The sequence below is a fragment of the Vulpes vulpes genome, chromosome 2 (assembly GCF_048418805.1).
Source record: "Vulpes vulpes isolate BD-2025 chromosome 2, VulVul3, whole genome shotgun sequence".
Taxonomy (NCBI): domain Eukaryota; kingdom Metazoa; phylum Chordata; class Mammalia; order Carnivora; family Canidae; genus Vulpes; species Vulpes vulpes.
The window spans coordinates 43,500,154-43,527,367 of NC_132781.1; the positions used below are offsets into that span (position 1 = coordinate 43,500,154).

Genomic DNA, 27,214 nt, shown 5'->3' on the forward strand with positions numbered 1-27,214 from the left:
GGGCCGGGCTACCACAAGCTCTGCCCCGGGCACCCGGGTCCCCCTCCCCTCTCCCCCACATCCCCGCATCTCTCGCCGGCCGCTCGGGCTGAGGGCCGGGCAATGCAGCTGCAGGGAGCCGGGGGCTGCGGGCGCGCGTCCCTGCGGCGGCGTCCCCGGGGTTCGCGCCCCGTGCGCCCCCACGCCCGCTGCGGGCGCCTGCTCCCTCCGCCGAGCGGCGTCTTTGTGTGCGGGGGTGTGGGAGGTGAGGCGCGAGTCCGCGCCGCGCCGCCGAGCGCCCGCTCCCTCCCCGGGCGGGTGGGGGCCTCTCCGCGCCGCCCGCCACCGCCTCGCGAGGACGCCCGCGGCCCGCGCCGCCCCCGCCCGCCGGCGCCGCTCGCACATGCCCGAGCCGCAGCCCTGCGAGCAGGCAGCGCCGGCCCCCCGCCCCGCGGCCCCGGGCCCCGGTTCCGGCGCCGTCCCCCCTCCCCGGCCGGGCGCCGCGGCCCCGGCATGAGGAGCGGGCGATGATCCCAGCCAACGCCTCCGCCAGGAAGGGGCCCGAGGGCAAGTACCCGCTGCACTACCTCGTGTGGCACAACCGCCACCGCGAGCTGGAGAAAGAGGTCCGCGCCGGCCAGGTAGGGGCGCCGTCGGGGCGCCGCGGGGACCCCACGGCCGGGCACGCCCGCCGGTGTGGGGAGGGGGCGCGGCGCGGGCTGTCCCGCCTCCCGGGCGAGTTTGCAGAGCTTCTTTGTTCCCAGCCGCGGCTTTTGTGCTTGTTGACCGGGTGAGGGTGATGGGAGCGGCCCCCGCCCGCTCCGCTCGGGCTGGGACGGGGGAGGGGGGGCGCACGTGCTTGGGACCCTCCCGGGTTGGGGTCGGGGACGCGGCGCCCCTCCTCGGCCGAGGCGGAGGGCTCCGGGGGGGGGCTGCCGGCTCGGGGCTGTGCTCCATGTGGTGGGAGAGTCCACGGAGCAGCCGAGCGGCGACACCTCCCGCGCGAGTGTGCGGAGGTGGGCAAGGCCTGCCTCGGGAGGGGGTCACAGGTCAGGGATCAGAGACCAGGCGGTGACACTCGCGGGCATCCCGGCCCCACCCAGTGCCCTCTACCCTCGGGCTGAGCGCTGCATCTGTTTGCTCGGATTGGATCCCTCAGACCCCAGCGCCCTCTGCCTTGGGGAGCGAAGAATGAGACCCTCCCCGCCCCCCATTGGGACCGCCCAGAGGGCCTTGTCCAGGTGCTGAAAGGAGCTCTCCTGCCCTCTGGTGCTGGGGCCTGGCTCCTGGGCGCCGAGGAAGCCAGGGGCCACTGGCTGCAGGAAGGATTTGAGGTTCTTTACACAGAGCGGGCTCCCTGGTTCCTGCCAGTCAGTGAGGACGGGCGGGTCTGCCGGCTTTGGCTGGGTGGTGGCCTCCCAGAAGACAGGCTGAGGGATGGGGTCTTTCGGTCATTCTTCAGGACCAAAGCAGGCCCAGTTCACAGGTAGCTCTCAAATCTGCCTTTGGTCCCCAGGCCACAGACGGGCGTTTGGGGTATGGACAACTCACCGTCCAGGGTGGGGAAGCTGGAGCCAGAGCTGGGCCCAGCCTGCCCTTGCCCTGGTTTGCCTCAAGTTGAGGCCTGCAGACTTGGCCCAGATCCCAAGACCCTGGGGGCATGGGAGTGGTTCGTTCAGGAGTTGTCCCCTTGGGGAATATGCCTTTTGAGGGCCACTTCCTGAGTCACAGGAAGTTCAGTTTGAGGAGCTTCCCAAAGGACAAGTGAGCTAGAGAGCAAGGTGAGGGTCAGAGAGTCTCTGAAGTCCATCACTGAACCCTCAGAGCAACAAAGCATCTGCCTCTGCAGAGTAGCCCTAGGAACTGTTGGGGTGACTTGAACCTCCAGCCTCTGAGCTGGCTGGTATATCTACCTACATTCTACCTCTGCTTAGACAAGGGCACTCCAAGTTGCTTCTCGGACCATGCCTCTGTCTGTCCATCATAAAGGAAGTGGTTTGCAGCCATACAGCCCTGATAAAGGAAGCGAGGCCTGAGTGATAGGTACTCCTGGGGGACGAAGATGAACAAACCAGGCACATCCCCTGCTCTCAAAGAGCCCCTGTTTTGGTGATGCGAGTGTGAACAGGGAGTAGTGTGATGTGCTGGGTGCTAAGACAATCCAGTCTCTTCTGACTCTTTACTGTTTCTCTTCCTTGAGGGCCAAAGAAGACAAGCTTTCAACACAGGTTACAGCTGGAGGGATTTAAATCTAATCTGAGAGGAACTTCCTGATGGAGTGATTGATGATTGGTCCAAGGATTGTTAGGCAGAAGGCGAGTGGCTGAATCTCCAGAACGTCTCCGTTGCACTCCCTTGTCTGAGGGGTGGGTGGTTCTCTCCTTGCTGAGATCAGAGAGAGGCAAAATGCCCTAGGAGAAAAGACTCTCACCTAGGCCTCTCTGAGTGACAATACTCAAGTCAGCCATCTTGCTGGAGCGAGACTGGGGGGGTGGGGGGGAAGCACTGGACCCCGCTGCATGTGTGTTTCTCTTTCTCTCTGGTTGCCACGGAAACTCGGGCCTCACCCTTGTCCTCACCCACTCACCTGCACTTCCCTGCTGGGCTAGTGTTTCCTTGAAAGGGATGCTGCCTGCCTGATCCAGGATAGCAGTATAGCGGGGAATGTCAGGGACTGGTTGATGTTAACCCTTGTTCAACCACAAAGGAGTGAGGCCCAGTCCTCTCTTTTGCTACAAGGGTGCCGAGAAAAGGAATGCCAGTCTGTCTGCGTGAGAGAGGCCCCTGGATGTATCTCTACTCTAGGACTGACCCAGAGTGGCCCTTGAATCCAAATGTGTACTACTCAGGGTCCCAGGGAGAGCCGAGGGCCCCCCCAACCCAGCCCTTTCCTGCAGGGGATGGGCCAGGGGGCAGCCACCTAACATCATAATGAAGCCCCTTATGCCCTAGGCATCCCAGCAGGGGTTTCCTGATCTCTGGTCTTCTTAGCACCAACTGTCACAGAAAATATGCAGGCTTTCCTTAAGCACACAGCAGCTGGGTTTCCCTGGTCCTCATTGGCATAGCTGCCTCTCCTACACTCCAAGAAAGCCCCACAGAGGCCCTCCCATGGGCAGAATGGGCAATGCTGGCAGGCTGGGGAAGGGGATGACCTGGCAGGCAGGCTTTGGAGCAGGTTTGTTGGCTTTGCTCAGCGCCCCCCACCCCCACAGTTCTTTTTTGGGGCTGGAAGCAGGGAGTGGTGGGGAGATGGGAGGTGCTCATCAGGTGTTTTGGTGAAGGGGAGGGTCTGTGACTACCCCTAGCTGGTACCCAGCAGTATAATGATTGTTGGGTGCCCTGTTTCCTGTCATACACAGGATGCCAGGTTGGGAGGGGGCCGGGGGCTGCAGGCCAGTGGATGTGCCAGTTTCCCCTGGCTGGTGAAGCCCTGAGGTTGGGTCAGCTGGCTGTGTTCTTGAGTCACAAGTCCCCACTAGTCCCTGGGGGTTGGGAGGTGGAGGTTAGGCTGTAAAGCTCCCTGTGGGAGGGCCAAGGGGAGCAAGGTTCTTCCCCTGGCAACAGACACTCTGGAGGGGGCCAGACTAGGTTCCCAAGGAAACATTTTCTTTCCTAGGGCTGCCTCCATCATGGTCCTCCTCTCTGATTGCCTCCGTTCACCCTCCTGACCTATAGGCAGGAAAGATTGGATTGTGGGGGCCCCAGATGCTCAGACAGAGGCTGCCCCACCCAAGGTACATGGTGTGTCCTGGAGCACCTGTGATCCCCTCTCTCTCTAAAATAGTCCCACATCTGATGAGTTGGGAAGCTCAGGAGAGGGACCCACAAGACCTAGAAACCAAAACCAATGTGTCTGGGAAGCAGGGGAGGGGCCGCATGGGACAATAGTCAGCAAGTGCTGCCCTCACCCACCTTGAGGAAGCATCCGGCCTCTCTGACCCTTGAGTGAGCTCAGGCCTACCTGGTGGGAAGGCTGGGAAGCAGTGAGTACCCCAGACTCTGGTTGTCCTCCTTGGGGGTAGGGGAGGCAAGGGAGCAGGGAAAGGAGAACAAGGCTGAGCATACAAGGCTCTGTGCCCATCACCTTTCTCTTCCAGCTGTACACTTTGGTGTGTCCTTGTAAGATTTCATCTAAACAAAGTGTTCTGCTGTTAAACAAGTTTGCAAAACACCCTGCTAGTGCCTGTGGCTTCGAGGGATATGCATGTGCAGATATGCTGGCTACAAACGTGTGTGTTGCACATCAGTAGACACTTGCAGATCCAGAGGGTGGCTGAGCATGCAGGTGCTGGTACATCTAGGGGAGCACATGTGCCCGGAGCATGGAGGCAAAAGGAGTATGAAGCCGTTTTCCTGTGGCACCTGTTCACATGTGTGTGAGTGTCTAGGTGTGTGCCGGAATGGAAGCAGGGAGTCCCTCTGCCCAGGGAGGTCAACAGACACCCCCCCTCCCCCGCCCTGCTTTTGACTCCAGCTGGGGCCTGCTGTGGGCCTAGAGTTTCATTCTCTTGGGGAGGAGGGCTTAGTGTTAGGTTTCATGGGAAACCTTTTCACTCCCAGCAATGAAATGGCTGCAGGCCTTTGCCGAGGAAATGGATAAATTCTACCTGGGCCCAGGGGCAGGGTGCCACTTCCACTGCAGGGCCTGCTTTGGGCAGCTTGGGAGAGCTTTTTGGGGGTTGGCTGGGTGTCCACTGGCCCTGGGAAACTACAAAACCCTGGGGAGAGCTCCCAAGGAGTGGAGGTAGGGAGGGGCAGGACTGCCCAGCTCTAGCCATGCCAGCCTCTCTCTGAGGCCTAGAGGTGAGGCACCCAAAGGGGAGAGTAGCAGGCCTCATCTGGAACTTGGGCTGGGCGGGATGCCCTGTCATTCCCTGGAGCCTTGTTAGCAGCAGCAGCAACAGCCTCTTGGGCAGGGCTGGTGGGACGTGTAGATGGCTCAGCTGCAGCCCCAGGGGAAACCATTCCTGACTTCCTAGGGGCTGTGGATCCTCTACTCCCCCCCAGGACTCAGGGCCCACCTAGGTTGGACACTGAAGGGCTCGCCCATCCCATAATAGGTGAAGAGTAACTAGTGGTCTCCCTTCTCTGTGGGGAGCTGCTGTAGGGGAGTGTGTGTGTGTGTGTGTGGGGGGGCACTCAGATTTCTAAGCCATGGCTCAGAGGGCCACTCAGGCCAGGCACACTTTTTTTTTTCCCCCAAGCTTCCTAATATATTTAAAAATGAAGAAATGGGGGCACCTAGCCAGCTCAGTTTGTAGAATTTGTGACTTTTAATCCCAGGGTCATGAGTTCAGGCCCCAGATTGGGCGTGGAACCTACTTTAAAAATTCAAAGTAAACAATGAAGAAATGCCAACACAGGACTGTAAAAATTATATAAATTACTTAAATTATTTAAAATATTTTGTTTTTTTTTTTACAAAGGAGTTCATTCTCATGTTTTAAAAAATATATATGTAGCTGTTGTTGGAGGCTTGGAATGAAAAGCAGTAGCCCTCGCTCCAGCCCTCCCCACCTCTCTCACTCCCTGGAGGTGACCACTTTGAACTCTAGGCCGTTCTGTTATTTACCTCCATAATTACAAACAATATATGTCTACAACTATTTATTGGTTTATCAATTTTACATTATATTGCCTTCCCCTCCCCGTGTCCCTTAAACTTAGTCATTCATGCATTTGTTGAACAAATATTTATTAAGCACCAGTTATGTGCCAGGCACCATCTAGAGACTGGGGACGTGGCTTTGAACAAAACACCCAGGGACTTTCCCTTTGTGGGGCTTACAGTCTAGGTGAGGGAGACCATGGAAAAATGAACAAGCAATCTAATGTCAGAAGAGAACTAAAGCAGGAGCAGTGGCGGCAGATAAATAGCACTTGTCATTTAAGATGGGTTGAAAGGGCAGGTCTCTCTAAGGAGATGACATTTGAGTGGCCACCTGAATGAAGTGAGGGAGAAAACACAGTGGCTGCCTAGGGTATCCAGCAGAGTGGACTTGGGAGGAGAAGTGGAAGAGCACATGAGTTCAAAGAGATGCCCAGGGATGTTGGATTCTATTCTAAAAAGGATGGGAAGCTAAGGGAAAGTTTTGAGCTAAAGGGTGTCAGAACCTGAGGAACATTTCACAGGATGATGGAGGCTGTGATGGGTCATGTGGGGACCAGACCTAAGACCCAAGGAAGGAGTGAAAAGACCAATAAGGAGGTCACTGGGCACCAAGGTGAGAGAGGGTGGCTGCTACCAGGATAGTAACATCAAGGTGATGAAAACCGAGAAGAGTCTGGATCTGTTTTGAAGGTGGGGCCCATAAGGTCAGGTCCATGCTGATGGATCAGATATGGAAGGTGAGAGAAAAGGAAGTGATAAAGATAATTACAAACAAAAAAGGGTTTGTTTGTTTTTGTCAAAAAAAAAAAAAAAAAAGAGAGCAAACTGAGGTAATATTTCCTATGGGGAGAGGTTTGGGGCAGGTGTAGCTGTCCAGGGGTGGCTGGAGTGAAGAAGGCAAGGGAAAGATGAGAAGCGGCAGGAAGTTGGGATGTCTCATTTTGTTTCATGAATTCAGGTATCTTTTCATATATTTCTGAGGATAGAAATTACTGTTTTCCTTCCAGAAATTTTTTTTCGGGCTCCTGCTTTGATAGTATTTCCTTTAGGTTTTTAGCATCTATTTGCATGTTTTTGTATCTTTTGTGTTGGTGGCTTTCCTCAAATGTCCAGTCACACTTGGCTGTTGGGGCATATTTAAGAATGGGGGTGTGGAGAGACACCTGGGTGGTGCAGTTGGTGAAGTGTCTGGCTCAGGTCATGATCTCCAGGTCATGAGATCGAGCCCTGCGTCAGGCTCTGTGCTTAGTGGGGGTCTGCTTGCGATTCTCTCTCTCTCTCCCTCTAGCCCCTCCCCCACTTGTTCTCTCTCTCTCTCTCAAATAAATAAATATTAAAAAATAGAATGGGGGTGTGGAACTTATTGATGGTCAATCACTACTATAGCACGGTTGGCTGGCAAGCTGGCTTGCTTTTTGTAGGATCCCCATTTGTCTGTACCCAGAGGTCTTTGGTGCCTCTAGTTTCTCCAGAGAAGAATCCTCCAGTGTCCTGCTAGGGGTGGGATGGGGCAGTGGTGTGTACTGTTGGGCTGTCAGTACTTAAGGACCTGAGGCAGGGAAGAGACTGGCCTTTCACTCTTTAGCCCCATGACCTCATCCTCAGGCCAGTGTCCCCAAATCCAGTGCTTCACAGGCTCAGTTTCTACAGAGGAACTGGCATCCTATGGAGGGGAAGGGGCATCTGCCAGTTTTATAAGATTGGGGAGGGGATCAGGGGTTCTGAGTTTTAACCAACTCCCCTGTATTTAGCTCTGAGCCTCACTCACACCTCTGCCATTCCTGCTGCATGCACCTTCTGGACATTTCGAGGGTGATCCTGCCTGACACGCATTGGGGTTCCCCTATGTGAATGCTTGGGTTCTAGTACCTTCTGTTCCCTTAAGCCCATTGTGATGCCCCAACCACTTTCCACATTCTGAAGATGTGTTATCGTTTCTTACCTGCTAACATCTCTTCTCTTTACTCATGCAGGTTTTAAATATTTTATTGACATTCTCATACTGACTCACAATTTTTCCTTTTGGGGCACTCCTCATTCCTCTGTATGGATTTAAGTTTTCATCTGTTAACATTTTCCTTCCACTTGAGTAACTTCCTTTAACATTTCTTACATGTCTTCTGGTGATAAATTCTCTTAGCTTTTTTTGTTTGTCCACAAAAGTCTTTATTTCCCCTTCATTTCTGAAGGATATTTTTCACAGGACAGAGAATTCTAGGTCAACATTTTCTTACCCCAGCACTTTAAACATTTCATGGTAATGTTTTCTAGCTTGCACAGTTTCCCTTGAGAAGGATTCGGTATTTCCTGTAGTCTTCATAGTGCATCTCATTTCTCAAAATTATTTTAAGATTTTCTTTTTATTGCCAGTTTCAGCACTTGATTATGGTGGGCCTTGGTGTAGTTTTCTTGGTGTTTGTCTTGCTTGGAATTCGTTAAATTTCTTGTTTCTGTGGGTTTATCATTGTGTTAGTTTGTGCAAAAAAATGACCACAGACTGGATGGGTTCAAGCAACAACATTGTATTCTCCCATTGTTTTGGAGGTTGGGAGTCCAAACTCAAGGAGTCAGCAGGACCTCACTCATCCAAAGGCTCCAGGAGAAAACCTTCCCTTGCCTCTTCCAGCTTCTAGTGTCTCCAAGCATCTCTGGACTTGTGGCTGCATAATTTCAGTCTCTGCCTCCTCTTTACATGCGACTCCTCTCTTCATGGATCTCTCCTTTGTGTCTTATAAGGGCATCTGATTGGATTTAGGGCCCACCTGGATGATCCAGGGTGATCTCATCTTGAGAGCCTTAACTCTAATCTCATCCACTAAGACCCATGTTCTGGGGCACCTGGGTGGCTCAGTTGGTTAAGCAGCCGGCTCTTGGTTTCTGCTCAGGCCATCATCTCAGGGTCATGAGATTGAGCCCTGTGTCAGGCTCTGCACTCATCCTGCTTGTTCCCCTCTTCCCGCTTTGCCCTTCCACCCCCATCCTACACATGCGTGTCTGATATCTCTCTCTCTCTCAAATAAATAAATAAATAAAATATTTTTTAAAAACCATTTTATTGGGATCCCTGGGTGGTGCAGCGGTTTGGCGCCTGCCTTTGGCCCAGGGCGCGATCCTGGAGACCCGGGAATCCCACATCAGGCTCCCGGTGCATGGAGCCTGCTTCTCCCTCCGCCTGTGTCTCTGCCTCTCTCTCTCTCTCTGTGACTATCATTAAAAAAAAAAAAAAAAAAAAATTAAAAAAACCATTTTATTTATTTATTCATGAGAGACACAGAGAGAGAGGTGGAGACACAGGCAGAGGGAGACACCTATGCTGAGAGAGCTAATTCAAAGGAAGAAGAGATTGCCTCCTTATTTTCCAAAGAAGGTTTCTTTTTTTAAAGATTTTATTCATTTATTCATGAGAGACATAGAGAGAGACAGAAACACAGGCAGAGGGAGAAGCAGGCTCCCAGTGGGGAGCCCGATACGGGACTCAATCCCAGGACCCCTGGGATCATGACCTGAGCTGAAGGCTGATGTTCAACCACTGAGCCACCCAGATGCCCAATAAACAAAATCTTAAAAAGAGAAAGACCCATGTTCCAAAAAAGGTCACATTCACAGCTTCTGGGGTTAGGGTATAGATGTATATTTTGGGGGAACACCACCATTCAACCTCCTACAGTAATTTTTTTAAAAGATTTTATTTATTTGACACAGAGAGAGTACAAGCAGAGGACCTGCAGCGTGCGAGGGAGAAGCAGGCTCCCCACTGAGCAGGGAGCCTGATGCAGGACTGGATCCCAGGACTCCGGGACCATGACCTGAGCTGAAGGCAGACGCTTGACTGATTGAGCCACCCAGGCGCCCCTACAGTAATTAAAAACAATTTTTTTGGAAAAATATTTAATGTCATTTCTTTAAATTTGTTTTATTTTATTTATTTTACTTTTTAAAGTGTAGCTCTGCCAAGTGTAGTCTACACTTTTTTCTTAAGATTTTTTTTATTTATTCATTTGAGAGAAAGAGAGGCAGAGAGCACAAGCAGGGGAAAAGGGCAGAGGGAGAGGGAAAAGCAGGATCCCCACTGAGCAGGGAGCCCAATGTGGGGCTCGATCCCAGGACCCCAAAGGCAGATGCTTAATCATCTGAGCCACCCAGGTGCCCCCTCTTTAAATTTTAAAGAGATAATGTTATATCTTTAAATTTCTTATTCTCCTACTTCCTTATCCTATCCTCTGGGACTCCAATTACAAATATGTTAGAATATCTCTCTGTGTCTCTCATGAATAAATAAATAAAATCTTTAAAAAAACTCTTAAAAAAACCCAAATATGTTAGAATTCTTTATAGTGTCACATAGATTGTTGAGGCTCTTTGGAGGTTTTTCAGTACTATTTTCCTCCTCTGTGCTCCATTTCTGTTCTATGTGCTACAGTTTTGTTGTTGTATCTTCAAGTTCATTGAGGTTTTTTTTTTATTCTGTAGTGTCTATTCTTTTATCCAGTGAATTTTTTCATTTCAGATACTTATCTCTTATTCTTTCTTTATGAATATTGTGTTCATGTTTTTCTGAAAAATCATTAGTGCACTGAGCCATTCATCATCTTTATCATTTTTTAAAGATTTATTTATTTATTTTAGAGAGAGAGAGCATGGGTGGGAGGGGCAGAGGCAGAGGGAGAGAGAATCTCAAGCTGACTCCGTGCTCAGTGGGGAGCCTGATATGGGGCTCGATCTCATGACCCTGAAATCATGATCTGGGCTGAAACTGGGAGTCCGACACTTAAACTGACTCTGCCACCAAGACACCCCATCTTTATCATTTCTGAATATGTTTCTATTAAATGAGTTTTCTCCTGATTGTGGGTCATATTTTCTACTTCTTTGCATGGCTAGTAGTTTTTCTTCTAGCAGTTTGTAACCGGATATTAGATATTGCAAACATTGTCACGTTAAGCACCTGGAATTTATTGTCTTTCCTTAAAGAGTGGTAGGCTTTGTTCTAAGTTAAGTTACTTGTGAATCAGTTTGATCCTTTTGAGATTATTTTTCATTTTTGTCAAATTGGATTAGGTAAGCCTTTTCTCTTAGGATAGTTTAGCCCTACTACTAAGGCATAACCATTCTTGGGTCTCTGTGGAATACCCTGGGTGAACAAGGACTCTCCACTCTAGCAGGTTAGAGCTTAAAGGTCTTCCTGCCCTGAGACATGAGTGCGGAGAATTTACCAGCTTATTGCTCCTTTTCTGTCTAATGTTGAGTTTCACTCTACACAGGCAAAGTTTAATATTCAGCAAAGACTTGGAGGAACCCCATGCAGATTTCTGGAGCTGTTTGTTTGCATAGCTCACTCCTTCTTAGAACTCTGTCCTGCAACTTTGTCTCCTCAACTCCTTAGTAAGACTCCCATGCTCTGCTAGAGATTCCCTTCCCTGAATTGCTTTCTAGAATGTTCCTCCAGGTAAAGATGTAGGCAATCACAGAGCCTACCTTGTTTGTTTCTCTTAACTTCAGGGATCACACTCTTGGACTACTTGTTGCCTACTGTCTGAAAACAATTATTTCATGTATTTTGAAGCAGTAGTTTTCTGTTTATGGGAGGGTGATTTCAGTTTATCTCATCATGGTTGCAGTAGAAGCCTTTGGCATTTTCATCAATTTTGAGGAAGGAGATGAGGAGTTATATGCATGTGAACAGTATACTGTATTTAGCTAGAGGTTCTTAGACTCCTGGAATATATTTAAATATTTATGTTTAACAAACATGTTTTTATCACCCAACTGAAATCTCATACAGTTAATCATGCTATTCACAAAACAGTAATAGAACTTGTAAAAAAAAAAGTTTATACATAGTGTTTTACAGGCAAAGGACACGGGTTTTTTTTTTTTTAATATTTTATTTATTCATGAGAGACAATGAGAGAGAGACAGAGACACAGGCAGAGGGAGAAGCAGGCTCCATGCAAGGAGCCCAATGTGGGACTCAATCCCGGATCCCGGATCACGCCCTGAGCTGAAGGCAGATGCTCAACCGCTGAGCTACCCAGGTGTCCCAGGACATGGGCTTAAAGTTGTACCATGAATGTATTCTTTCATTCTCATCAATCTATTACAGCAATTGTTTATCACTCAGTGATAATGTCAATGATCTAAATTGATAGCACTTCCTGAAGGTGTGACCTTGGACCTGCAGGCTGGGTCCTGCCTCAAGTGCCCTCCTTGGCCAACAGCTTCTCTAGACCAGCCTTCAACACTAGGCTTACTCTTCACAGACAGCCCACTATGGAGCCTTGGGGGAGCAAACCCAGCCAGGAGGCTTAGGTGGACAAGAAAGGAGGAAGGTCCTTCCTTTCTCAGAGCTGCCTCCTGCTCTGTCCTGCAACCCACCTAACCCCCACTCATGGTGTCTGACTCTTCCATTGCCTTGTAAGGTGGGCAAGGCAGGGCAGTGGGGTGGTTGCTGCCCATCTAGAGGCTGTTTGGCTCAGGTAGGCTGCCCCAGAAGTGACCAGGGATACATCTTCACCTCTTCCTCCAGGTGGACATCGAGCAGCTGGATCCCCGCGGGCGGACTCCCCTGCACCTGGCCACCACTCTGGGACACCTCGAGTGTGCCCGTGTGCTCCTGGCACACGGGGCAGATGTGGGTAGGGAGAACCGCAGCGGCTGGACAGGTTGGCACCCCTGCTCACTCCAGCCCCACAGCCAGGGTCCCCTGGCTTCGCATCTTCACCCTTGGTTAGCTGAGGGGGGCCCCAGGTAGGGTCTTGCCCTGTGACTTTGCCCCCCAATCCCCAGTACTTCAGGAGGCTGTGAGTACCCGGGACCTGGAGCTGGTACAGCTGGTGCTGCGGTACCGGGACTACCAGCGGGTGGTGAAGCGGTTGGCGGGCATCCCTGTGCTCCTGGAGAAGCTGCGCAAGGTGAGGGCCAGCCTCCCGGCCTCTACACTGTAGCCCTTGAACCCTGTCTCCAGCACAGGCTCAGGCACTCTCCTTCTCATTCTCCAGGCCCAGGACTTCTATGTGGAGATGAAATGGGAGTTCACTAGCTGGGGTAAGGAGGCTGATGGGGGGCCTCTTGGCATTCTCCCACTTCAGGGCCTTTGCACCTGCTGCTCACCTGCTTGGAGTTCTGCTGTCATAGCTCTTCCCATCGTGCCTTCTCATTTTTTAGTTCCCAGCTCAGGGCCACCTCCTTAGCTAGGTTTCTCAGACACTGCCTTGATTCCATTCTTATTCTTCCTTCACTTTGTAATGATTCACTCATGTATTGGTTACTTGTCACTCCTTGCTAGAAGGTAAGCTCCAAGATGGCAAAGGTCCTGTCTTGTTCAATGTTGTATCCTCAGGGACTAGAATAGTGCCTGGTACATAGTAGGTGTTTAATAAATACTTGTTGGAAGACTGGATGGAAGATTGACTGAATGAATGAACAAATGAGACTTGCTAGTGGCTGAGACATACGTGTCTCCAACTTCAGGTCGCTTACATCTGAGCGACTGGTCTCTGTTCTCACGGGAACTCATGGTCGGGGAGAGGGGCTGCTCTCAACAGTTCTTGCGTCCTTTCCCAGCCACACCATTGACCCTGCCCCCCACGCCCTGAGGTGGCCCAGGTTGGGTGGGCCAGGCAAACTGAAGCTGCTCCTGCCCTTCCCTCCCACCTAGTGCCTTTGGTGTCCAAGATCTGCCCTAGTGACACCTACAAAGTGTGGAAGAGTGGGCAAAACCTACGGGTAGATACCACGCTCTTGGGCTTTGACCACATGACATGGCAGCGAGGGAACCGCAGCTTCGTCTTCAGGGGCCAAGGTCAGGCAGGCAGGAGGCGGGGGCAGGGTGGGAAGGCTGGAGACACTCCCCCAGGCCCCTGACACCCCCATGCTGTTCCATGGCTGGCAGACACAAGTGCTGTGGTCATGGAGATCGACCATGATCGCCGAGTAGTGTACACAGAGACTCTGGCCCTGGCTGGGCAGGATCGTGAACTGCTGCTGGCTGCTGCCCAGCCCACCGAGGAGCAGGTGCTAAGTCGCCTCACTGCGCCCGTCGTCACCACGCAGCTCGACACCAAGAACATCTCCTTTGAGAGGTGAGTGGGCGTGGCCTTGGTAGCCTAGAGCCAGCCTGCCTGGGTGCCACCTCACCCGGACCACCCTGCTTCCCCAGGAACAAGACTGGCATCCTGGGCTGGCGCAGTGAGAAGACCGAGATGGTGAATGGGTATGAAGCCAAGGTGAGGCCACCACTCCCTGATACCAGAGCCCGCCAAACTCCTGCCTAGGGAGCTGGCAGGGGTTTCCTGACCACCCTTGGGGGTGCAGAGGCAAGGCTGCGTGGAGAGAAGGGCACTAGACTTAACAGGTACCTGATGAGGATGCCAGAGTTTATCGAGCACTTACTGTACTCATGGTCGAGGCACTGGTCCCCGTTTTCTTTGGATGTGTGTATGAATACAGGTACACACCCACACTCACTCAATCCCAATAACCCTTTGGGGAAGGTGCTGTCAGTATTCCCATTTTACAGGTGTTTCTTGAGCCTTTCCCACAGCATCCCATTTAATCTTCACCACTGGCCCATTCTCTGATGAGGAAACAGGCTTGGAGTGGTCTCATGACCTGGACAGGGTCACATAGCTATCAGTGGCAAAGCTGAGGTTCAGACCTTGGTGGCCTGGCTCCAAAGTCTGGCCCTTACCACCTGAGGATACTGTGCGGGTCACTCTGGGATCTCTGTCACCCATGTGGGGCCACATGGTGTCACTGGTGAATGAAGGAACTGACATGGCTCTGCAAGGTTTCCCCCTGGAAGGCTTCTCTGGCCCCATAGGCTGGGTTAAGGCCTCTGCTTTTGGTTCCCACAGCCCTCTCCCCCCGCCACACACACACATAGAATGTGTTTCATGCTGCATTATAACTGTCCATTTTCTTGTGTCTTCAACTAGCTGTGAACCTCAAAAGATGAGGGTTGTCTCTAGTCATGCTTGTTCACTGTGGCCTGATGCCTGCCTCAGTGCCTGGCACTTAAAGGCTCTTCACAAAATGTTTGTTGAATGAATAAGAGAATGGATGAATGACTTCATATAATTGGAGTAAACAGCTCTGCCATCCCCTTAGTGGACCCCTTCCTTGCAAGAAGTGTTCATAATGCCCTTGGAGGTAGGGGGTAGGGTACCAGCATTGTCTTTGAGCCCTTTCCTCCTCTGTCCCCAGGTATATGGGGCATCCAACGTGGAGCTCATCACCCGGACCCGGACAGAGCACCTTTCAGAACAGCACAAGGGCAAGGTCAAAGGTAACTAAGCAGAGGTGGAATCGGGGGAGGTGTGAGGAAGCAGCGCCTGCTGGAGTACCTCCCCCAGTCTTCCCTGTGACGTCCCAGCAAAAGCCAGGAGAGTTTATTCATGCAAACACGTTTCAATTCAAGTGCCGAAAGCTAATAATTGAGAGTGACTGCCTGGAGTGCAGCCAGGAAGATTCTAGGCAACATTTGGGCCCAATGGGAAGGAATGCTGTAACTGGTAATTAATGTCTGCATTGGATTTGAGGTGCAAGTGTCACATGTGCTATTTATTGGCCATCCCAGTCTCATGGAGCATATCCTAAGAAGTAAGCCACGGGGCCTGCCACTGATCCTCTGTGCTTCTTGACCTCACACCTGACTCTCCAGGCATAAGTTAGTCTGTCTAGAAAGATGGTTCCTACCTCACAGGGGAACTAAATGAGGTAATTAAGATGGAAGTGCCTGAAGGAAGACACACGCACACACATGCACACCGCAAAACTGCTCACCAAAGGCAGGTATATTTTGTCCAGTGTCACCAATATGGACACTTTTGAAAGATTCTCTGGAGCCCCAGGTCTCCTTCTGTCCCTCCTGTGCTTGTAGTGGTCCTGGCCCCTGTCCCTTGGAGTCCTCAATCACCTCCAGATGCAGGTGCCCGAGTGTTTGACATGGGCGACCGTCCTCCCGACCTGCCAAGACCTAGTCTGCTCCCTGGGTCTGGGTGCTGTCATTTCTGAGGGCTGCAATGTCCTCTGAGATGCCACATTTCTTGTAGGCTGTAAGACACCTCTGCAGTCCTTCCTGGGAATTGCTGAGCAGCATGGGGGCCCCCAAAATGGGGTGAGTGTGTGCTGGGGTGCCCCGTGTATGGAAGGGTGTGGATGTGGCTCAGGAGGCCTGGAAGGCGTCCTGCCTAGAGTGGCCCATGTGGAACCACTTTACATGCTGCCCAGGGCAATGTCGGCTCCACAGTGGCAGGGGGGCTCGCCCTGGGGCCCCGTGATATCAAATGGTTGACCTGGCATCAGAGACTGAGAAGGGCTCATGGGCATCTCTTCATATGGTACAGACCCTGATCACTCAGACTCTGAGCCAAGCCAACCCCACTGCCATCACTGCAGAAGAGTACTTCAACCCCAACTTTGAGCTTGGCAACCGGGACATGGGCCGCCCCATGGAACTGACCACCAAGACACAGAAGTGAGGCCCCCTGATGGTGCTGGGGAGGGGTGGGCAGGGCGGGGGGGGGGGAACCCTCCAGAAAGGTACAAGAGGCCATGGCTTCTACTATGCCCCTCACCCCTTGGGATCTGGGGGGGCAGGTTCAAGGCCAAGCTGTGGCTGTGTGAGGAGCATCCCCTGTCCCTGTGTGAGCAGGTGGCCCCCATCATTGACCTCATGGCTGTCAGCAATGCGCTTTTCGCCAAGCTCCGGGATTTCATTACCCTGCGCCTGCCGCCTGGTTTCCCAGTCAAGATTGGTGAGACCCCACCCGTCCTTTCCTTGCAGCTGCTGGTGTGTGTGTGTTGGGGGCAGGTGGGGTCTAGATGGGGTAAAGACTGAGGGTGCCTAAGGTGTGAGAAGGTCGGCGGTGGCACCCACTGTTTCTTCCCCCTCAGAAATCCCCATCTTCCACATCCTCAACGCTCGCATCACCTTCGGAAACCTCAATGGCTGCGATGAGCCGGTGCCATCGGTGCGGGGCAGCCCTGGCAGTGAGACCCCTTCCCCGGGCAGCGACTCCTCCAGCGTCAGCAGCTCCAGTTCCTCCAGTGAGACCTCCCCCAGCTGCGTGTCTGCCCTCCTACCCCTCCCCCCAGCACTGGCCGGCTCCCTCTCCCGGCCGTGGGCCCCTTCGGCTGCGCGCTGACCCCCAACCTGGTGCCCTCAGCCTCGTGCCGCGGCTGCGAGATCTCCCCCGCGTTGTTCGAGGCCCCACGTGGCTACAGTGTGCTGGGCGGCCAGCGGGAGGCGGCGACCCGCGAGGATGACGACGACCTGCTGCAGTTCGCCATCCAGCAGAGCCTGCTGGAGGCCGGCAGCGAGTATGACCAGGTGCGGCCTCACCGCTGCGCCGCCCTACTGGACGGTGGACTGCAGTGCCACCCTCGCTAACTGGCCACGGTCCCTCCCTCCAGGTCACCATCTGGGAGGCGCTTACTAACAGCAAGCCGGGCACTCACCCCATGTCCTACGAGGCCCGCCGACAGGACAGGTCAGTGCCCGCCGGTCCTGACCCATCATCCCTGCCCCGAAATAACACATGCACGGAGCACCTCCAGATCCTGTCCCAGTGGCTGCGGACACCGATGGCTGGGCAGCTCCTCTGGGGCCCAAGGAGCCGTGGTAACCATGGTAACCCCAGTAGAGCCCCTACTGGTATGCAGAAGGCTCCCGCCCCACCCTTTCCTCACTCTGAGCAGTACTCCGAGAGCGCCTCCAGGCCTTCGGACCCTTACCAGGCAGGAGGTTGGGGCTGGGGTTCTAGATGATGCCCACATGGGCCCGTCTACCGTCAGCTGGGCGGATGGGCTTTGCAGGGACTGAGATCTGTCACAACTGGGTGGGAGCCAGGTGGAGCAGGACTCGTTGCCTCCACTGGAGGGTGGCGAGGCCTCCTCTGTCCCGGGGCCTCCACGCCGTCTCCCGGCCCCCCTGACATAGGGGCAGGCGCGCTCCAGAACCCTCAACGTCTGTTCCCCCAGGAGCGCCCCGCCCACGCCGCAGCGCCAGCCCGCGCCGCCCCCGGCCCTAGCGTCGGTGCCAAGCCCTCGGCCCAGCCCGCGCCCGGGCCCTGGCGGCCACGTGTTCCGGAGCTACGATGAGCAGCTGCGGCTGGCCATGGAGCTGTCGGCGCAGGAGCAGGAGGAGCGGCGGCGGCGCGCGCGCCTGGAGGAGGAGGAGCTGGAGCGCATCCTGCGGCTCTCGCTGACGGAGCAGTAGCGCCCACTGCCGGGCCCTCGGCCACGCCCCGCGCGACCTGCCCCGGAGCGAGACTCGCTCGGCTGCCCGCGTACCCGCCGGGACCGTGAAGGCGCGGCCTCGGGGGCGCGGAGGCTCACCTGGCACCAGACGGGGAGGGATTTGCGATGCCACGGGGTGCCCGGCCCGGGCCCCGGAGGCTGCTCGCACGGTCCGGTACCCCTGCTTTGCTGTATCCTGACGCCCACCACTCTGTCCTGGGCTCAGACTTGTCGGAGGGGGCCAGGCCGTCCAGACGGGGAGCCGGGTCCTTAGAGGAGCAGTGTCCCCATCCCTCGCTCCTTCTGGCCCGTCCTCCTTTTCTGCTCTCAGAACCTACTGTAGGACACTGTCCGTGAAGCCTTTGCATCTCCGCTCTTCACCCCTGGAGGGCAGCTGAGCTCCCCACGTGCTGCGTTGCTGCTTTGTCCCAGACACAAACCAGCGCGTCAAGGGCCCAGCCCTCCTTCACCCCGGCATTTCAGCGTCAAGTGCACTTAGCGGGGTGCCCGGCTTCCCCAGCCCCCCACACCCCTCCCGGGTCTCAGGGTGGTCCCAGTTTCTCCTTGGGCGGCCAAGAGGTTGGAGTCCCCATCCCCAAGGCACGCTTTTGTGATCAGGGAGGGTGCCCAAGGTGGCCCCCAGTTTGGGCAAGGCCAGGTTCCTTCACGATGTCTCGGCAAACGGGGGACATATTTGGGCCGGGGGCGAGCACTAGACCCTGTCCCCTGGCCCCGCTTCTGGGCAGGTGCACCCTGGAGCCCTCTCACCGGCTCAGGGCCCTGGCACCACCCCCCACCCCTTCCCACCAGCTGCTGCTAGCCCTCTGTGGTCGTGTGTCCCACCTGCCCCCAGCCAGGGGCTGACTCTAAAACCCTTCATCCAATGGTGCTAACCCCCGGCTCTCCCCTGCCCCGCCCCACCCACCCAGAGAAGCACAGACCCCGCTAGGGGCAGGGGCCCACCGCACACCCTTGTCCGCCTTCTCTCAGGCTGGACTTCCTGGCTCAGCCAGTGAGGCTCAGTAGGGACACAAAAGGGACGGAAGAAAAGAACAAAGAGAAACTGTTCCTCTCACCTCCTTCCCTGATGCCAGGGGCACCAGACTGACTCTGAGGCACAAATAAAAGAGGCTTCAAACCCAAGGCTTTTCCTAGCTGGCTTTACTGGGAAAGAACGCCCACCTACGGCTTGGGGGTTCCTTCTGAACCTCAGTGTGGGGAGGGCTCTGAGGTAAGAGAATGCCTGGTGGGTCCTGAGCCTTTGTCAGCACCCCTGCAAGCCTGGGGATACAGCATTTGCAGAGGTTGGGGGTCTGGCCCCCTCACCCCCACACATGCTGGAGGCACAGACTGAGCAATTAGTAAAAGAATTAAATTCAGTTAAGTCTTGTTTTCCTCCTAGAGTCAAGGCCACAGCAGAGGGCTGGGGGCAGTGGGGGGCGGGGGGTGGGAAGAAGGGTATGAACCTGCTTCCATGCCAGTTTTCTGATTAGTTCTCCGGCAGGGGTGCAGTGAGGAAGCCGCCCTCTCCCCTGCGGGTGAAAAGAAGGAAGACAGCCCTCTGCCCTAGACTGCTGGGTGTAGCCGTGGGTTTGGCTCTACAGCCAACGGGTTTTGTGTATGTCTGTAGAACTGGGGTGACATCCGTCCGCTTTCCCACTTGGGGGAGTGGAATCCAGTGAGCTGATTAGAGGGGGAAGTCCTGTAACTCTCCCCGTTCGGTCTGGCGAGATCTGTCGAATCGCCACCCCTTTGAGGTCAAGCCCAAGCGCCCCGATATCCCCAAGAATAGCGCTAATACTAAGCACTTCCCCTGCCCCGGGCGGGGGACAGAAGGGACACCGCGTCGCCGTGCAGCACCATCACTGAGGTCCCCGTCACCCCGGGGCTCCCGAGGCCAGCTCCTGCCGAGTCCCGGACGAGGCATGGAGCCCGGCGGGTGCCAGGCGGACGCGAGCCTTCGCGACGCTCCATTCGTCCAGGACTCCCGCGAGGGGGTGGTGTTCCCTGCCCAGTTCCGCCCCAGCCCCCGCCCCGAGAGGCGGGGTCCGGAAGTCCGGACCCAGAGTCGGGGCGGGGCCGAGTCCTGCTCCCCGCCCCGCCGCGCCCCCAGGCTCGGAGCTTCCCCCGCGCGCGCCGCCCTAGTCGGTGCCGTCCACCAGCTCGCACAGCATGTTCTCCAGGGCCGTGATGCGCTGCTCCTGGGCCTGCACCTGCTCGCGCAGGGCCTTGATCTCCTCCAGCAGCGTCTCCAGGGTGTGCTGCTGCTGGGGCGCGGAGGGCGGGAGAGGCTTTGTCACGAAGGGGCCGCGGTGGGGAGGGGGTTGGGGCCCGGCCGCGTGGAGCAGAGCGGGAGCTCACCGACAGGGAGGCGTCGCTGGCCGACTGGCTGCGGCGGGGGCCAGAGGGAGGGCGCACGTCCAGGATATTGCGCTTGGTGACGCGGAGCTCGCGGTGCTTGGGAGGCACGTAACCGTCCCTCAGCGAGATGAGCACCGGTTCGGCGTCCTGGCCAGATAGCCATTCGTCCGCTTCTAGGGCCGGCTCGGGGCCGGGAGTATCTGGGTATAGGTCGTCCTGGAACAAGTCTGACTGTGGGGGCGGGGGGGCGGGGGCAGGAAGACCAGCGTTAGCAGAGGGCCGGGGCTGCTCCGTTCCCTTCGGCCTGGGAGCCCTCTCTGCCCAGCCCCTCTCCGGGCCCCCTCACCTTGCGGGGCACAGTCATGACGATGGGCTCACATTTTCTTTCGTGCAACTTGTAGAACCTGCAAGGGAGCGGGATTCAGCACCCCCGCCGGCTCCCACCCCTTTTTCTGCCTGGGACCAATAAGTTGGACACCCAACGCTTGCTGAGCCCCTACCATGCACTGCACTTCAAAACACGTTTGATCCAGTTGGTAAAACATCTCTGATGGGGGGCTTATCATCGTTTTACAGATGAGGAAACTGAAGTTTAGATTATGTTACACTAGTGAGCGCTGGGGGCTGGCATCGAAACAAGCCAGTTTGACACCCCCCCCCCCCAGCCCCCTCCTTCTCTTCCCCCTGCAAAATACCCCCACTCCTTCTGAAAGATACTATTGGAGAAGACTCTGTCTTCCCCGATGGCAAGAGAGAAAGGCAAAGGCTGCTGACCGGGCGATCTCACACTTGCTGACTTCCAGCCCCCGCTTGGGCATGAAACCCATGCCCCTCTGAGGCTCCTTGCTGCTGAAGGTGTTCAGGTAATGCACGAAAGGTGGTTCGTCCGTAATCTCAAAGTATCGAATGCTGCTGTCGCCCTGCAAAACCAGTGGGTTCGGAGACGCACCCAGGCGGGGCCCTCAACATGTCCGTCCAGCCCCTGCCACTCCTGCCAGGCCCAAGTACCTTGCCGCATAGGTAGACGATGCTAGAGTCGGGATCATAGAAGGGCAGTAGGACCCCGTTGCTTGTGTCCATCTCCTGCAGTGCCACTGGCTCCTCGAAGTTGTTCTGCCCGGGCACAGGAGGCGTGACCAGCTCTGTCCCGGCCACCGTGCCACTTCTGGAGCCCCTGAAGCCCCTTTACACTTCCTACCCGCTCCACAGCCCATGCGTTCCCAGGGCAGCTCTGGTGAACCGAGCCGCACGTCCCGCCCACGGACACATCACTCCCAGCGCCCCCGCCCGCCGGCACATCTGGCCCCTGCGCCGCCGCATGCAGTCACCGCAAACCACCCCCAGGGACTCGGCATCACCAGGTGGGGGTGCCAGCCTGGGCTCCTTCAGGCGACGCAGCAAAACTGGGCAGAGGGGTGGGTGTGGGGATGGCAGGCGCTGCAAAGGGGGCAGCAGCCTCCAGCCCAGTCCAGGTGGGCATGCCCTGCGGGTGGGGGGCGCCTGGCCCCTCTCCCGTGATGCCAGTCCCCGGGGCACACACCCCAAGCTTCCAGCTGCGTTACCGGGTCCCACAGGCCCAGCTCTCGCTGGCTCATGCGGGTGAAGCCCGTGGTGAAGATATGACCCTGGCGCGTGAAGACGGCCCGCATGGGCCTCATTCCCTCGTGGGCCGCAAACCTCTCCTGGGGGGAGGGGGAGACAGGGAGAGGCGTCACCCAGCTGCCTGCCCTGGGGGAGCTTGGAGGGACGAGCGACCGGCTTGCTGACTTTGGCGGGGGAGCGCCGGGGAGGTGGGATGAGGGGGCTGGAGACAGAAGAGGGCCTAACTACTCAGCTTCCTCCGGGGGGCCCCGGCTGGCCCCCAGGCCGGGAGGGAGCGGGAGGCGCGCGCCTCTCGGCCGATCCCGAGCCCTCAGGCGCGCTCGGAGGCGGGGCCCTAGAGCAAGGGAAGTCCGCCGGCTCCCCGGGGTCGCGGCGAGGCTTCTCCCGGTCGGGAGCTCCTCGCGCCGCTTCCGCCTTCTCGCGCACGGGCCGCGGCCTGGGAGGGCGCTCGTGGAGCCCCCGAAGGAGCGAGCGCGCGCGCCCAGCGCGGCCTGGCCTACCGGGTCCCAGAGCGCGAGTTGCCGCTCACTCATCCTGCTGAAGCCGGTGCTGAGTAGCTTCCCGTCTGCAGTGAAGACGGCCCGCAGCGGGCGGGCGCCCTCGTGAGGCCGGGCTCGCTCCTGCTCGCGGGGTTAGTGGGTTAGAGCGCCCGCCGGCCCGCCCCCGCCGCCACCCCCGCCGCGCCCGCCGCGCGCTCCCGGCGCAGACGAGCACGTGCCCCGCGCCCCGCGCAAGAGTGAGGCTGGCGAGGCGGGTGCCGCCGCCCCCCAGGGCACCGAGCTAGGACTAGCGGGGCGCGAGGGCTGCCCCCTGTCCCCTCGCCCGGCGGGTCCACTAGGGCAGAAAGGGGCCCGCCGGAGAGCCGGTGTCGGGGGGCCCCAGACCCTGGAAGACGGCGCTGGGTGCCGGCCGGCGAAGAGGAGAGGGGTCCGGGAGGTTTCATGCAGGTTCTGGTGGAAGGACAGAGCTTGCGGCTTCTCCCCTGCTCAGTTACAACTCGCAGAGCACTGCTCTGAGCTTCTGAGATGGAGGGAGACGGAGGGAACAGGAGCGGGGCAGAAAATTGTGGGCTTAAGTGGGGCTTGGGGGTGGCGGGGGAGGCGAGAGCTGGGACTAGAGATTCCGAGGATCGAGGATCGAGGATCGAGGGTACGGGGGCCTGATAGTTGGTCCCTGGGGTAAGGGTTGGGGAATGGCCGAGCCAAGCTTACTCACCGCCACCACCTGGCCCTTGCGGGGGTCGATAATGCGCAGCGTCTTGTCCTTGCAGGTGGTGGCCAGCAGGCTACCGTTGCTGTTCCAGCACACGCTGTGGATGACGTCCGGGTGCAGGTCGTCTAGGCTCAGGAGCACCTCCCCGGTGCCCACATTCCAGATGATGATCACATTATCACCACCTGCCCCGAGCAGCCAGTCACTGTTACTTGGGTCCTGCCTTGCCCGCCCCCCCCCGCATCTACAGTAGGGACCCCTCCCTAGGCCCCCAGACCTGCACTGAGCAGGACATTCCGGGCAGTGGGGTGCCAGGAGAGGATGCCCACACGTTTGGAGTGGCCCTCGAGTGTAATGATGGGTTCTGTAATGTTGCGCACGGGAGTATAATCTGGAATTTGCCACACCTGGGAGGGAGGAAAAGGCATAGGGTGAGTGGAATGAGTAGCCTGCTTTGTCCCTCCACTCCTCCCCAATTTTGCCCTCCCTACCGCCCATCCCTACCGGCTCTCTTGAGTGGTAAGGGTCAAATGCAGGGCAGGATGTAATGATGTCTGTGAAGGGCAGAAGCAGCTGGGAGCCAGGAGGGGGCAGTGCCAGCTCTCCAGAGACCTCTCTATGCACCCCAGCAGGGAGACTTCAGAGCACTGCCCCTTGCTCTTCAGGCCTCAAGTTGGCCATGGCTATAATTAGTCCTAAGAAGTGCATCCTGGGAAAGGGTGGGCATGTGGCTAAATATAGCCTGGGAGCTGGGCAGAGCAGGGCTAGGGCACCTCTTATTCTGCCTTCCCTAGCACAGGTGAGACGGGCCTCCCCCCTTCCCCTGCCCCGCAGCATCCATTTGGCTCCTACCATGACCGTGGTGTCATCTGAGGCACTGGCAATGACGTTGTCATTGTGTGGGCACCAGTCAATGTCCAGCACAGGAGCAGTGTGCCCAGTGACCAGTGGGTAGTTCTTATCCACTCGTCCTGTCTGGAGGGGTCAGAGAGGGAGCTGTAGGGTCAATTTCCTGTGTGTTTTTTGGGGGCAATGGACCTGTTTACATCTCAATACTCTATCACCTATTTTCTCTTTGCAAACCCCTTTTCTGCACCTCTAACCGCATCCAACTACTTCCTGTATTTCACTGAAGGCAAAGAGAGTTGAAGTATTTAACATCAGGGGATCAGACACAAGAGAGGTAATGACTTAGCGAAGGACCCAGAGCAAGATACTGGTTGACCCAAGACCTGATTTCTCAGCCCAGTGCTCTTGCAAAAATACCTACTTGGAGAAGGCTATTCTTGGGCCTGTCCCCCCAGTTAGGACGTCTGTAGGAAGCCCCTGGTAGAAGAGGTCAAGATGAGGTAATATGCAATGCAGTGGCCAACAGCCCTTTCCCAGTCATCTTTGGCAGAACTCCCCCTTGACCTTGGAACCACCAGCAGCAGGTTCCCCACCTAAGCTGGGGCTCATCTACTTTTGGTCTTTATGGGCTTTTTATGGGGTCTCTGAGGCCTTTGCAGGGGCTGGCATCAGTCCAGACCAGGCAGTAGGGGAGAGGGGTGGCCGTGTGGCATTGGAATGGCAGTTGTACTGGGTGAGGAGGTGGCTCCAGCTGAAATTTGAGCCCTGGGGATGGTGTCCTTGGATGATGTCTGCATTGTCCCTGAATGAGTCACTGGCTATTGTCAGGCCTTTTCCTGACCCTGCCACCTGCAGGGTCTCCCTTAACAAGGTGTGGGGGCCAGATCAAGGTCATGACTTGGAGTGGCCATCCTGGGGGGTGCAGATTTCCAAGGGGCTTGAGGTTACTCAGCAAAGGTGGCAGTACTTGTCTGGCCCCCATCCCTGGGGTAGGAAGTGGTCTGGCCTTATGTATTATGTCCCTTTGCCCTTTGTTTTCATTCTATCTCACTATAAGAACCATAGTGGGGAGGTGACCAGGGACTATTTGCAAAGACCTTGATCCTGTCCTGGGTGTGCTGCTCTGGGGTATGATTTGATCAAATGGTCACCCTGCACTGGGGAGAAAGATCCCACACCCAAAACATGAGGTGGTGTGACATTAGGAGAGACAGGAACAGAATCTGGGTCAGGCCCTGGCTCTACTGCTTCCCAGCTATCTCCACAATAGCCTTCTGGACTCTGCTGGAAACAGGAGGCTGCACAGAGAAGGGGGTGGGCTATGAGTGGGTCCACGCCGCTGTGATGCTGCTGTTCTGGGTGGGGTGAGGGAGCCTCTGAGTTGGTCCCCAAGGGCCTGGGGAACAGGGAGCAGCCGATGGATACAAGCTGCCCTCCTGACTGTAGGAGTCCCCAGGGGCCACAGCCAGCATCTTCCCACGTGCTTTCTTCCCCTCATCCCTCACCTTGGCCAGAGGCAGGACAATGAAGGCACCTCCACCCCCAGCCTCCACAATAATGGCCAGGAATTTGGGGTTGACCGCACAGAAGGAGCTGTCCCATGTGACCTTGGACACCCGGATGTCCTCGTAGGACTGGTCAGCCTTTGCGGCCTGCCCAAACACATGGCGGAACTTGCTCTGCCGAACCACACGTCGGCTCATGGCTGTGGGTGGAAATGGAGGATCTCAGTGCCCAGAAATGCCTTTGGTCTTGAGTCCTGTGAGCTGTGGGAGGGAGGAAGAGCAGGAAGGGGGGGGGGTGAGGAGTGAGAAGGATTACTGGCTACGAGTCAGATCCTAGAAGCAGGGAGCTCTCTTCCAGGTGATTAAACAAACTATGGGAAGGGTCTTTGCTGCCTGTAAAGTGCTGCTTAATTCAAGGGGTTAGGATTTGGGGCCTGACTTCTCCTTTGAGACCCAGGCAGGGGACAGTGGAGTTTGACTGGGCCTGAAAGCTTCCTGCAAGTGAAGTGGTTTTGGGAGGAGCCTCAATGCCAGGCTGCTCTCCTGCTGCCATCCTTGGATGAGCATCTCTTCAGGAAGTGGTTTATCTCCCAGCAGCACCTTGTCCAGAATCAGAGGCCTTGGTTGTGGGATCTTGGCTCGACGCCAGCTATGGGGCTAAGACTACAACCCCCACAAGGTCCTCAACTCTGTGTCTCTACCATAGTTCAGGCAGATGGGCTTTTGTCTTCTTCTAAGATTTTGCTAAGAAGTTCCTCCTGTCAGCTAACTTGAGTCTTTCCTGCTGTTTTCATCAATTTCCTCGCATCCTGTTGGGGAACACAATGTAAGGTGGATCTCTCCTCTTTCCACTCTTTTCTTCTCCGTGAGGTCCTGACCATGGTCTGGCTTTTGCCTACCATACATCGGTCTCGCTTCTCCTGTGGGTCCTCTCTCCTGTTGAACTCTCCCAGGGTGGGGTCCTCAACCCCGCGGGGCTAGGGCCAGATTTGCAGGAGTGGGGAGGGTGAAGTGCTTTTTCTTCAGCTGGGGTCTGTGCTGTGCTCTTCCCCAGGGGGCTCATCGAGCTCTTCCAAACCCCATCCCCTGACTCCTGCCCCTCCCCAGCCCCGGGCATCCTTGTGCCCTTCACGCCGCTCCTGCGGCCCCAGGCCTGAGGCCCGGGCCTCCCCGCACCCTCCTCGGGCTTCCAGCCGCGGCACTGCGTTCTCAGGGAGCGAGGTGTCGGTGCAGTGCAGGCGCGCGGGCCGCTGTCCGGCCAAATATAGACACCAAGTCCGCCCCGCCCGGGACCGAATTTGGCGGCGCGGGGGAGGGGGCGCGGATCTCAGCCACTTCTAGAGCCCCCGCCCGCTGGGTGGCTGCGGTGGGGGCGGGGGGCAGGGGGCAGGGGGTACCTGGTCCTGAGTGGGCGAGGGGCGCTCGCGCTGCGGCTCCTCTGCAGAGGGGCTAGGTGCGCGCTGGGGCCGAGGGAGTCGGGATGCCGGAACCTCCCCTCCGGGTGTCCGCGGCGTCTGGGGCCCGGGTGTTCCTCTGCGCGCTCGGGCCGCTGCTCGCGGCTCTCCGGGCCCGGCGTCGCTGCAGTCCCAGCTGCCGCTGCCATCAACCTGCGGGGGCGGGGCCGGGGCGGGGCCACAGCGGCCCCGCCCCTCCAGCGGCGGGAAAGTCGAGCGCCGCAGCCCGCGCAGCCCGCGCAGCCCGCGCAGCCCGCGCAGCCCGCGCAGCCCGCGCAGCCCGCGCAGCCCGCGCAGCCCGCGCAGCCCGCGCAGCCCGCGCAGCCCGCGCAGCCCGGCCGCCGGCCGCGGAAAGCTGTCGGAGCGATGGAGTGTGTCCGGCGGGCTGCGCGCGCTCC

The 27,214-nt window shown here is 56.7% G+C and overlaps 2 protein-coding genes across 11 annotated transcripts; one reads left to right on the forward strand and one right to left on the reverse strand.

Annotated features, from left to right (window-relative positions):
• Nucleotides 1–274: 274 nt before the first annotated feature.
• On the forward strand, nucleotides 275–18,976 carry ANKRD13B (ankyrin repeat domain 13B). 2 transcript variants are annotated; one of them, XM_072747899.1, is made up of 15 exons: nucleotides 275–620; nucleotides 12,120–12,255; nucleotides 12,380–12,504; nucleotides 12,592–12,637; nucleotides 13,251–13,394; nucleotides 13,485–13,674; nucleotides 13,752–13,818; nucleotides 14,798–14,879; nucleotides 15,646–15,710; nucleotides 15,940–16,070; nucleotides 16,193–16,350; nucleotides 16,490–16,642; nucleotides 16,762–16,925; nucleotides 17,009–17,085; nucleotides 17,576–18,976. In XM_072747899.1, exons 1-15 carry the CDS (start codon nucleotides 507–509, stop codon nucleotides 17,811–17,813), a joined length of 1,890 nt encoding a protein of 629 aa, XP_072604000.1. In that variant the 5' UTR covers nucleotides 275–506; the 3' UTR covers nucleotides 17,814–18,976. The 2 variants fall into 2 exon arrangements, with proteins under 2 accessions (XP_072604000.1, XP_072603999.1); XM_072747898.1 differs by having other exon boundaries at nucleotides 358–620; nucleotides 16,248–16,350.
• A 1-nt stretch (nucleotide 18,977) lies between these two features.
• Nucleotides 18,978–26,974, reverse strand: CORO6 (coronin 6). Of its 9 annotated transcripts, none has more exons than XM_026016172.2 (12): nucleotides 26,760–26,971; nucleotides 25,363–25,623; nucleotides 23,861–23,983; nucleotides 23,286–23,415; nucleotides 23,012–23,193; nucleotides 22,297–22,416; nucleotides 21,757–21,876; nucleotides 21,203–21,307; nucleotides 20,969–21,114; nucleotides 20,541–20,598; nucleotides 20,195–20,425; nucleotides 18,978–20,097 (listed from the first exon to the last, which is right to left on the reverse strand). In XM_026016172.2, the coding sequence occupies exons 2-12, from the start codon at nucleotides 25,558–25,560 to the stop codon at nucleotides 19,975–19,977; spliced, it is 1,536 nt and encodes a 511-aa protein (XP_025871957.1). In that variant the 5' UTR covers nucleotides 25,561–25,623; nucleotides 26,760–26,971; the 3' UTR covers nucleotides 18,978–19,974. The 9 variants fall into 9 exon arrangements, with proteins under 9 accessions (XP_025871957.1, XP_072604002.1, XP_025871960.1 ...); XM_026016171.2 differs by having other exon boundaries at nucleotides 19,512–20,100; XM_072747900.1 differs by having other exon boundaries at nucleotides 19,512–20,100; nucleotides 25,363–25,562; nucleotides 26,760–26,897.
• Between the last annotated feature and the right edge of the window lie 240 nt (nucleotides 26,975–27,214).

What these genes read in the sequence shown, in the direction of transcription:
- ANKRD13B (XM_072747899.1), top strand. Translation starts at nt 507, where the DNA reads ATGATCCCAGCCAACGCCTCCGCCAGGAAGGGGCCCGAGGGCAAGTAC. An exon ending in CTTCGTCTTCAGGGGCCAAG is followed by an intron (nt 13,395 to 13,484) that starts GTCAGGCAGGCA and finishes CATGGCTGGCAG; the next exon opens with ACACAAGTGCTGTGGTCATG. An exon ending in ATGGGGGCCCCCAAAATGGG is followed by an intron (nt 15,711 to 15,939) that starts GTGAGTGTGTGC and finishes CATATGGTACAG; the next exon opens with ACCCTGATCACTCAGACTCT.
- CORO6 (XM_026016171.2), bottom strand. Translation starts at nt 25,560, where the DNA reads ATGAGCCGACGTGTGGTTCGGCAGAGCAAGTTCCGCCATGTGTTTGGG. An exon ending in CAGATGACACCACGGTCATG is followed by an intron (nt 23,416 to 23,860) that starts GTAGGAGCCAAA and finishes CCTCCCTCCCAG; the next exon opens with GTGTGGCAAATTCCAGATTA. An exon ending in AGCAAGTGTGAGATCGCCCG is followed by an intron (nt 20,599 to 20,968) that starts GTCAGCAGCCTT and finishes GCTCCCTTGCAG; the next exon opens with GTTCTACAAGTTGCACGAAA.